The sequence below is a fragment of the Lingula anatina genome, chromosome 8 (genome assembly GCF_051362555.1).
Source record: "Lingula anatina isolate TDL-2025a chromosome 8, LinAna3.0, whole genome shotgun sequence".
Lineage (NCBI taxonomy): Eukaryota > Metazoa > Brachiopoda > Lingulata > Lingulida > Lingulidae > Lingula > Lingula anatina.
In genome coordinates this window covers 17,628,291-17,638,807 of record NC_141774.1, presented here as the reverse complement: position 1 = coordinate 17,638,807, position 10,517 = coordinate 17,628,291, and the positions used below count along the sequence as shown (strand labels likewise).

Here is a 10,517-nt window from a genome sequence, read left to right as displayed (position 1 = left end):
TCGCTACAAACCCCCCCCCCCCCCCCCCCCTGGCAAGTCTATGTGCTGCTTTGGACAGAATGTCACTGAAATTTTCCGGGCGATGATCGCTGGCCGCGGCCAGCCTTTCGTATAATTGTAAAAAGGTGATATCTCCATGTCCAATATCAATGGCAAACCAATCCAAAACGACGCCCTCGTTCTCTTCATGACTTTAATTGTCGTGTATTTTGAAATTAATGCTAGAGATGAATTTGACGGCAAAGCGGCCATATTTCCACGTGGTGATAATACGCATGCGCAGAAAGCTCATTTTCCGCACTCGGAACTACTCGGATGTCTCCGCAGTCGACAATGACAGCATGGAGCTTGCGGAATTAGCCGAGCATTGCCGATTGCATTTTCCGGCAAATTCAATCACGACGTTTGCGACAACCGACTTCCTTGGGGGGTGGGGGGGATTTTTTTTTTTTTTTTTTTGGAGAACGGACGAAAATCGGTGCGCGCGCAGGATGTCATCCATAAAATTAAAAAAGTGTGGCCTAACCATACTAGAATGCTATTTTTGACGACATCATATCATCTTATATCAGATTTTTAGACAGAAACTCCCAATGTATTGCATTCCTCAGATAATACCGCAATACCTGTATACAGATAAAGAGGCGTGACCGCTCTGATATGGTATTTCAGGCCAATCGACAGTACGATATCATCTTATCAAAAATCCAAAGATAACGGAAGATAACCTAACCCTGGATACACTATTGAAGACCTCGAGCAAGTTTTGAAAAAGAAGAGAGACAGAACTGTCGTTTACAAATCTAAAAAACACCCATTATTTCTGTAACCTACCACCGAGTCCATGTTTAACGTTTTTTACTTCACACTCTCTTTCTCCATATCTCTTGTTAGAAATAACAGAAATTCAGTGTCTCTGGGAAGCAGTATAATCAAAATAATATTGCCCATACAAAAATATTCAGACAATCATAAAATATACACCGTTAGATGCCAAATTGGGATATTAAGTAATTACAGTTACCATGATCGAAGCAAAGAAATAAGTAATTATTAGGTACATTTCTTTACCCCCTTTTACTAAGGCTTTTTCATGCTGAAAAATGGTAATCTTTACAAAAATTGATAATATGTTTTAAGTCAGGAACACCATTTGGAGATTTCCAAACACACGGATGACGGTATTACTATGCCAGGTTCAAGTGCACCTTAAGGAAAATTGTTGATTCAGCAATTGAATTTTACAGCATCCTCAAATGAATGACACATCTTACATTAATATCAAGTAGGCTACATTTTTTCTGGGTCCCTTACTAGAACAAAGTAAGATACATCAACTGTGTCCTAAGAACTACCCAGTGGACTAGGAAAATGCACAGTACTGAAAGTGACCATAAATTACATGTTATCCACAAGATCATTCAACTACAGTAAGCAGAGCTTATAACTTGTTATCTACAAATCAAAATACAAATGAGCATAAATGTAAGTTGATAAGAGTCATCTCAACAATGTCTAGTCCTGTGACACCTCAGTCTCTGTCGACCTGCTGACCCTTGACCTTGGACCACTTGACCCCCCTGGCCAGACAGAGGGGGACATCCCAGGGAACACACCAAATGCACTTAATGAACTTTGACCTATTATACTATTGGCCAGCTTAGAGTTACTTGAGCCAGTTTCGCCCTGTGTTCCACCTGGAGTGGGTTGGTCTGTCCCACCGCTTGGGCGGAAACCGATCATTCCTGGGCTCACAACTCCTGTGCTGCTTTGAAAACCAGAGGAACCACTTCCTCCTGTGGTGCTTCCTCCTTCATTGGAACCACTTCCTGTGGTGCCATCATTTCTCGTGCCAGTTTCACTGTTCACAGTGTCTCCTGCTGAGGTGCTGCCAAGAACCACATCAGGTCCATTGTGGTAGATTCTTATAGTTCCTGTGCCACCAATGTAACCACCATTCACTGTGCCAGTGCTGCTGTAGTAATTATACCCTCCAGTTCCACCCACACTGCCCGACAGCACCCACCTTTGATTTCCTGGGGTACCAACCAAGATGTAACCAGTGCCACCTGTGCCTGAGGCTAAGGTGCCCGACCCACCGCTGCCACCATATTGTGATCCATAATTAAATGCAGGGATCCCAGTATTGAAGGCCCCACTGTTTGAAGTAGGAGGGTTGTTGTAGTTGTACACATGCCAGTGTCCTGTACTGGAGGCCTGTCCTTGTGACTGACCAGTGGTCTGGCCAGTACCTCCATTTAGATGCCAGTGCCCATCTGTTTGACCAGGCAGTGGACCAAGAACACCTGTGTTTACATTGTAGACATGCCAGTGGCCAGTTTCACCAGTTCCTCCAATAATTGTTGTCCCACCCGAACTACCTCCAGTTCCTCCAATGATGGTTGTCCCACCTGAACTACCTCCAGTTCCTCCAATGATGGTTGTGCCACCCGAACTACCTCCAGTTCCTCCAATGATGGTTGTCCCACCCGAACTACCTCCAGTTCCTCTAATGATGGTTGTCCCACCTGAACTACCTCCAGTTCCTCCAATGATGGTTGTGCCACCCGAACTACCTCCAGTTCCTCCAATGATGGTTGTCCCACCCAAACTACCTCCACTTCCTCCAATAATGGTTGTCCCACTTGAACTACCTCCTGTTCCTCCAATGATGGTTGTCCCACCCAAATTACCTCCACTTCCTCCTGTACCAGCTCCGCCTCCTGATGAACCAATGCCAATTCCAACTGAGCCTGAACCAGGTCCAATCACAGTAACACTTCCAGATCCACTTCCAGATCCTGCCATTCCAGAACCAGAACCAACTCCACCAGAACTGGATCCAATTGTTCCTGAGCCTGATGTACCAGATCCAACAGTACCAGAACCAGATCCTACAGTTCCAGAACCAGTTCCAGTCGTTCCTCCACCTGTGCCACCTGCCCCCGCCCCCGTGGAGCTTCTCCCCACAGTGGTCCCCACAGTGAGTGGGCTCTCTGTGACTGGGAATGCCAGAGGCTGCCTTGTGAAGCTTGGGAAATTCAGAAAGGGGGACAAAGTGTTGCCACCTATGACTCCTACACCCTGGACACTTCCAAGAGCTGAAAAGATGAAGTCGCATACTAGAAATGTGTTCCACATATTCACATACAAACATATGACACCTTAAGGACATACCAGATACTAGAAATGTGCTCGACATATACACAATGTATTTGATACCTCAAAGGTTTTAGTGGTATGTCAAATGAGAAAGATGCAAAAAGTCAGTAGACTACTACATTGACCTGCATATGTTTATTATAAATAGTGCTTTGGCATGCCCTCAGTTATTACTGTTACAGGCCCACAATCAGTGTGGTTCAAGGGAATTAAAAAAAAAGGACTGCTCTCTTGGTCAGAAAAAGTCCATTTTGCATCAAAGTCTGATTAAGGTTTTATGCCATATATAATTTGGGTCAGCTTAGGAGCTTAAAGGTTTCTGAAAAAGAGTTTTGAATTTATGACTTTTGGGAAATGCATAGAGAAACTGATTTTTTACAAAAATGATACACATATTTACCTGAGCATTGCAGAGGTGCTCCTAGCCAGTTTTTATTCATGCAGACTAACATGTAACTGCCGGCAGTTCTTTGATACCCTGGAGCACACCTATAGGTGGCGATAGTAGTCTCTACATATGGAGTGGACACAGATGATAATATAGCATTGGGCAGGGTTGGTGGGTGTTGTAAGCAACCATCTGAAATTTCAACAGAAATCAATGCATTTTCATCCTGCGGCTATTCTGTATACTAACAGAGGACATAGTCGGATCTATGTGTATCTTTTGATTATATTTAAACACAGTCTCCAGCAAAATTGTGTTCATATATTGTTAATTAAGAAAGGAAACAGGCTAAAGTTGCAACATCAATGAACCAAATTTCAAGAGCTAAATAATATTTTTCCAAATACATGCAAGCTTATTCCAATCCAAAGCAATGATGAGAATGCAGTTCCAAGAATTCATACTTGACCTTTCCTGACTGACCAGTATCTCACCCAACACAAAAACCCTGGCAATGTCACACCTAACACAATCCCACTCACCCTAGCAGACCATTATCTCACCCAAACTAACACAATCCCACTCACCTTGGCAGACCAGCAGCTCTCCCATCCAGATTCCATTTTCACATGTCAGCACTCTAGATCCATGTGTCTCAATGAATCCTGCCTGACATGTGTAGCTGACAGAGTAGCCATTGTTATAGGGACCATCTCCAGTTCTGACGGTGTGTTGGATGCTGGGGGCCTCTTTACAGCCAGCTGTAATCAAATATTGACATTGGTGAGCCAGTGATGAGACTGACATTTAGTGAAAAGGTCTAAAAATATTACATGGAGGCCAGACATACCCCTCTCCCCGTTTTTATGGCAAACCCCCACTGATCTCAGAAATACCTTGTTTGGCCTCTAAATATTGGAAATAGTTGGACAAATCTCATCCCTGATCTTTGAACTCAAAAGTATTTTATTATGATAAACTGCATTTTAAGCGATTCATAATAATTTCTTAAAGAGCACTTTGACTTAAAGACCCTAAAATTATAATACTAATCTGGTACTAAAAACTTACGCTGACACACTATTCTCTGACCAGTCCAAGAGCCTCCAGAGCACATCAAGTTGAAGTTCCCACTGACCCTGTAGAAGCCTTCACTACAGGAGTACACTGCTCTCATACCATCCACATAGGGTGCCTGCTCTATGGTGTACACTGCATTCATGATTTCTGGGGGTGCCATTACACAGCCAACTGGAAACATTGGATAAATAATGGATAAATAAATAAATAAACAGACAAATATATGCAAATATGTAATAAATAAACAAATGGTGTAAAGAAACACAAAAGAAAATAATAATATTTGAATAAATAAATAAATAAATAAATAAATAAACAGACAAATATATGCAAATACATAATAAACAAACGATGTAAAGATACACAAAAGAAAATAAACAAAAAATATGTTAATAAATAAGAATGAAAATGACTACAATTAACAACAAGAAATTTTATATTTTTTTCTTTCTTGAAATTCTGTTTAACATTTACAAGCAGTGTCATATAAACAAAATCAAAACCCATCTTAATGATGTACAGATTATAAACCCCTTTGTCAACTTAAATATTGAAAATAATCTACTGCTCCTAAATCAGGCAGGGCAATAATGAACACATACGTGTGCACTGAATACGGCTTCCCACCCACTGTCTATTCCTGCAGGTCAACTCTGCATCTCCACCTATCTGGACATAGGATGAAACACAACTGTATGTGATAACAGCGCCATCTGTGAATAAAGTTCCAACTCCATTGTGTTGAGCAAACATAATTGTAGGTGGCACTGAACACTGATTGCTTGGGGTTACATTTCCTGGAAAATATAAAAGAATAATTTTCATGAATTTTGTTTGTTATTTGTTTTCATGGATGGCTTAACATGATAAATTCTAAAAAAGTAACATAAGAACAAAAAGAAGTGTTTAAAATTTTTAACTTACTTTGACAAATGATCCTTGTGCCCTGGAATGCCCCCTGGAGGCAGGTCAGAGAGTTACTGCCACCTACTTGACGCGCTCCCTCAACACAGCTGTATGTAATAACATCTCCCTCCCTATAGGGGGCACTACCATCATGGATGGCAAACCCTATTGATGGTGGAGTACCACTACATCCAACTGAAATGTATTAATGGTATATTATATATCAAAATAAATACGCTCACCTAAGCAAATCTGATTACATTATATTTGATGTTATTTGACAGTATGATAAATCAAAGCATAATACTTTTAGAAGCAGCAAGACAATTGCAATCCTGGAATTTATACTGCTAACAGTCTCCTTTACCTTATCAAGTTTTTGACCAAGTCTTTTTGAAGGCATGTCATACATGTACTATATTATTATCTCAACTGAACCACAACCATCATCTAGGCACTATCCTGTGATTATGTGAGAACACAGAGAGACCTTCAGACAGAGTCAGATGCAGACTGACAGACAAACAAAAGAGCAAAATAAAAAAAAAAAGATGTCTGATGAAGAATAACAGGAAAATATCTTTGAAGAACAATTTAAAATAATTCAACACTGATATAGAAGTAAAACAAAAGTGAACTTTGAAACAAAGTGAAAATGCAAGCTTCAAAGAGGCTCAAAGTCTATATTGGGGATCTACAAGGCTTAAATACCACACCAAAATTGCCACATAAATCCAAAGGATTTTCTTCTCAAAGTACAACAAGATTGAAGAAATCCAGAACTCCCACTCACGTTCACAGCGTATCCTCTCTCCCACATAGTTCCCATTGTTACAGGTAAGCACACTGGATCCTCCAGTCTGGACCCTTCTCACGTCACACGTATACTGGATCTGAGTCCCCTGGGTGACATAGGGCGGAGGAGGGAGTCCCTGGGGGCCGGTGGACCCCTGTGGTCCTGTCATCCCAATGATTGGTGCCCCAACATATGTGGCACCGAAGATGAAAGGTGGTGGCTCGGCACATCCCGCTGAGAAAGAAATTTGATTATTGAAATGGAGCACTGCACTTGGCTTTTCTGACGAATCAAGCACTACAGTTACTGTTTAAGAACAATATTCAGCACCATTTAAGTTGACAACTGCACATATTGTTTTTACAATCCAAAGTAAATAAATCTTTTGTCATTCCAATAAATTAAGACTAAATTTTGGTCTAAAACACTTCAGTGATACCATCCCCTTGGACCTATTTCATGAGATTTTATGTACTCACAATATTAATGCCCTTACAACCTTGATATAAAGTGGCTTTGTGATATAAGCCAAAGGACCCATCCAAAAAATAATATTTGGAAAAGGACTAAATTACCTTGGCACTGTAGAATTTCTCCCACCCATGCACCAGATTGGCACCGCAACACCTCAGCGCCACCTACTGGTATATTTCCAGTAGTGCAGGAATAGCGCACAAGCTGACCCTGTGCATAGGGGGCACCAGTGGCATCATTGGTTGCTCCAGTGACAAAGGGGGGCTCACTGCAACTGTCTGTGTCTGCGCCTTTTAATAGATTATAAAAATAATAAACATAAATAAATGATACTAATCATTCATAACAATACAAAAGTCTGAATGATGAAAATATCTAGACAACATATGTTGGATTAAAATGCAGCTTTAAGTTTGAAGGAAATTGACACCATAATGGCACAAATCCTTCTTAATATCATATCTCATTTTATAAAACTGCTAACCACATTAGAAACAAGGAAAAGAAGTATGTTTTATAATCAGTCATCAATCTATATTGAATTTCTCAGTTACCTGTGCATTGTAACAGTGCCCCCTGCCAGTTGCTGTTCCTACAGACCAATGTGAAGCTGCCCCTACTCCTTTGGTATCCAGAAGCACACCTATAGGTGGCGATAGTGGTCTCTACATATGGCGTGGACACTGACACTAACACAGTGTTTGCAATGGTAGGGGGAGGACCTGAGCACCCAGCTGAAAGTTAACAAAATATGATTAAACATTTATCAAAATTTAATTAAAACAGAAAAAAAACATTACATTATACTTAATAGTTAACATCATCATCTCTTGAAATTCAATTCAGACCAAATCAAACAACCAATTTTCAGCTGATTATGTAGTAAGTAAATACTTGGCTAAAATAAACATTCATGGAAAAAAGCCATGTCTTACAAAGCAACATCATTCTTCAAAACAAAGAAGTACTCAACACTTTACATTAAAACTACCAAAGGTGACAAAATACCACATAACCATAGAGAACAAACTTTTAAAATACCAACCCTGAGAGAAACATCTCAACTAACACAAGAAATCACACATACCACAATGTCGAAATCATCCTGGCAGAACAGTATCTCACCCAACAATTACCCTTGACAATGTCACAACTAACACAATCCCACTCACCCTGGCAGACCAGCAGCTCTCCCATCCAGATTCCATTCTGACATGTCAGCACTCTAGAGCCATGTGTCTCAATGAATCCTGCCTGACATGTGTAGCTGACAGAGTAGCCATTGTTATAGGGACCATCTCCAGTTCTGAAGGTGTGTTGGATGCTGGGGGCATCTTTACAACCAGCTGAAATAATTTTACTTCAGATTAAATGATGGAATCAAGAAATTTCAATAATGCGTTACAGCAAGATTCATCCACATGTAAGGCAGATACATGTACATGTACGAGGCATAATTTATTGATGTTTCCCAAGTATATTGATGGAGCTGTATTTGTTACAACCACAACATTAACACAATCACTTGGACACCATGACACTCAGTGATACAGTACATTGAAAATAGATTTTTTTTTTTACTTTCACTGACTGTATTGCTTGAATAACTTAATTGACTAAATAATTATCTTTAACATATTATAAATAGGCTTAGATTTTGTTTAATAGACATTTTTGTATCTCTCTTTCTCTTTCTCTCTCTCTCCCAGATATTTCAGTCCATCTCAGAGGAAGTCTGAGAGAGATGCATCATCATCAATTGGACTGCAATAAGAGTTTAAAACTTTACTAATGTAAAACATAACTGACTGACTTACATAGCATTATCACTGAAACCTGCTATATCTGACCCAAGGACAGGGCAGTACTTACGCTGACACACTATCCTCTGTCCTACCCAAGAGCCACCAGAACAGAGTAAGTTGTAGCTTCCACTGGCCCTGTAATAGCCATCAGTACAGGTGTAGTTGGCCCTCATACCCTCCACGTAGGGAGAGGAGGGTACGGTGAACACCGCATTGACCACATTGGGAGGGGTCACCACGCAGCCAGCTGGAAATAAATAAATAAATAAATAAATAAATGAAAATACAATTGTGTTGTTAAGGGAGGTATCAGACCAAACTTTGTTTGGTGGTCACATTTAGACCAAGATATGGTATCCGTAAGTTAAACAGTCACCAGTGCATCTTTTAACAATAGAGGAACACTTTGTTTTTGGGGAGGTTATGTGTCCTGTTTAAATACTTTGTTGAGTAATTCCTAATCCATCCATCAAAAGAGATTTGCATAAAGATATGGGACCATGCAAATGTAACCAAAGGAACCTCAAACCACATACCAAGACACACATTTAAAAAAATCATTCAAAAAGATGAAACTTAATACCTGCACACTGTATAAGAGTGCCGACCCACTGTCTATTTCTACATGTCAGCTCAGTATCATCGCCAATCTGGAGATAACCTGACACACAGCTGTAGGTGACCACAGCGCCATCTGTGAACAGGCTGCCTTCTGCGTTATGCACTGCAAACTGCACACTAGGTGGCATTGAGCATGTGTTTGTTGGGATAGTGTCCTCTGGAATTAAAATAAATCAAATGCATAATAAATTATTATTATTTAAATTTCAGAAATGGAGAGAGAAACTGGTAAAAAGAGAGGAAAACAAGAAAAAATGTTACTTTTTTCCTGATATTTTCCCTTTTAAAACACTGTATCAAATACAGGAACTTTATTTTTAACTCTTACACACTTTCACTATTAGCTAGAAAGAAAGAAGTTGCTTACTTGTACAAACAATCCTTGTGCCCCTGAACTCCCCCTGTTGGCAGGTCAGAGTATTACTTCCTCCAGTTTGACGAGCATCGTCAACACAACTATATGTAACAACTTCACCCTCAGTGTAGGGGGCGACACCATTGTGTGTGGCATAGAGAAGTGAAGGGGGTGCCCCAGTGCAGCCAGCTTAAATATTTATAGGAATAAAGATTACAGTTTACTTAGTTGTTGTCTAGTTTTATTAAACTAACAACAAAACAATATTCCTTCATCTTCTGACAGATACAAAACATTTTCTTGTGCAAAATGTGCTTTGAAGGTCACAAAAAGTCCCGTTTGTCCAAAATTTGCTTCAATGGTCATAAATAACTTTATTGGAGGCACAAATGGAGATTGCATACCCAACATTATTACCTAATTATATGACAACATTTTTGTCTACTGACTGTGAATTTTATAAATATGCCATACCTGCACAGACAATCCTTGCTCCCTCAAATTCACCATTGCTGCATGTCAGCTCACTGTCACCACCAATCTTTATGTATCCTTCCCGGCATCTGTAACTGATCTTAGTGCCCTCTACAATTCTGTTGCTTTCAGTCTCCAAGATGGCATTGGTGATGGTTGGAGGAGACTGCAAACATCCTCCTGGAAATATTTTTTGTGAAAATTGTAGAAAGAATTTTTTGACAAAATTGTCCACATGAAACTTAAAATGAAATCATAATTTTATTTAAATTTAATGAAACTAACTGACATAATTCTTGATGTTCACAAAATATCACTTCAGTCCTAATCAAATAATAAGAAAATAATACCATAAAAAATAACAATAAAATCTTAATTTTAATGTACTTTTTAAGAAGTAAAAAAAATTAATTATTGTGTTTTACTATTAAAACATTAATTACCAAGAATAAAATA

General features: G+C 39.6%; 1 protein-coding gene across 19 annotated transcripts in view; it reads right to left on the bottom strand.

Annotated features, from left to right (window-relative positions):
- Positions 1–913: 913 nt before the first annotated feature.
- The window catches only part of LOC106158743 (uncharacterized), a 72,958-nt gene continuing 63,354 nt past the window's right edge, over positions 914–10,517 (bottom strand). For 18 of the 19 annotated variants that reach the window (XM_087019236.1, XM_087019242.1, XM_087019241.1 and 15 more), the window contains 14 exons: positions 10,062–10,241; positions 9,600–9,776; positions 9,195–9,389; positions 8,679–8,858; positions 7,979–8,152; positions 7,361–7,540; positions 6,908–7,096; positions 6,330–6,566; positions 5,555–5,731; positions 5,233–5,427; positions 4,622–4,801; positions 4,138–4,311; positions 3,563–3,742; positions 914–3,101 (listed from right to left, as the gene is read on the bottom strand). In XM_087019236.1, the coding sequence (XP_086875362.1) occupies positions 1,516–3,101; positions 3,563–3,742; positions 4,138–4,311; positions 4,622–4,801; positions 5,233–5,427; positions 5,555–5,731; positions 6,330–6,566; positions 6,908–7,096; positions 7,361–7,540; positions 7,979–8,152; positions 8,679–8,858; positions 9,195–9,389; positions 9,600–9,776; positions 10,062–10,241 (4,004 nt within the window). In that variant the 3' untranslated portion in view covers positions 914–1,515. The remainder of the gene's footprint in view (positions 3,102–3,562; positions 3,743–4,137; positions 4,312–4,621; positions 4,802–5,232; positions 5,428–5,554; positions 5,732–6,329; positions 6,567–6,907; positions 7,097–7,360; positions 7,541–7,978; positions 8,153–8,678; positions 8,859–9,194; positions 9,390–9,599; positions 9,777–10,061; positions 10,242–10,517) is intronic. The other variant, XM_087019252.1, reaches the window with a different exon arrangement.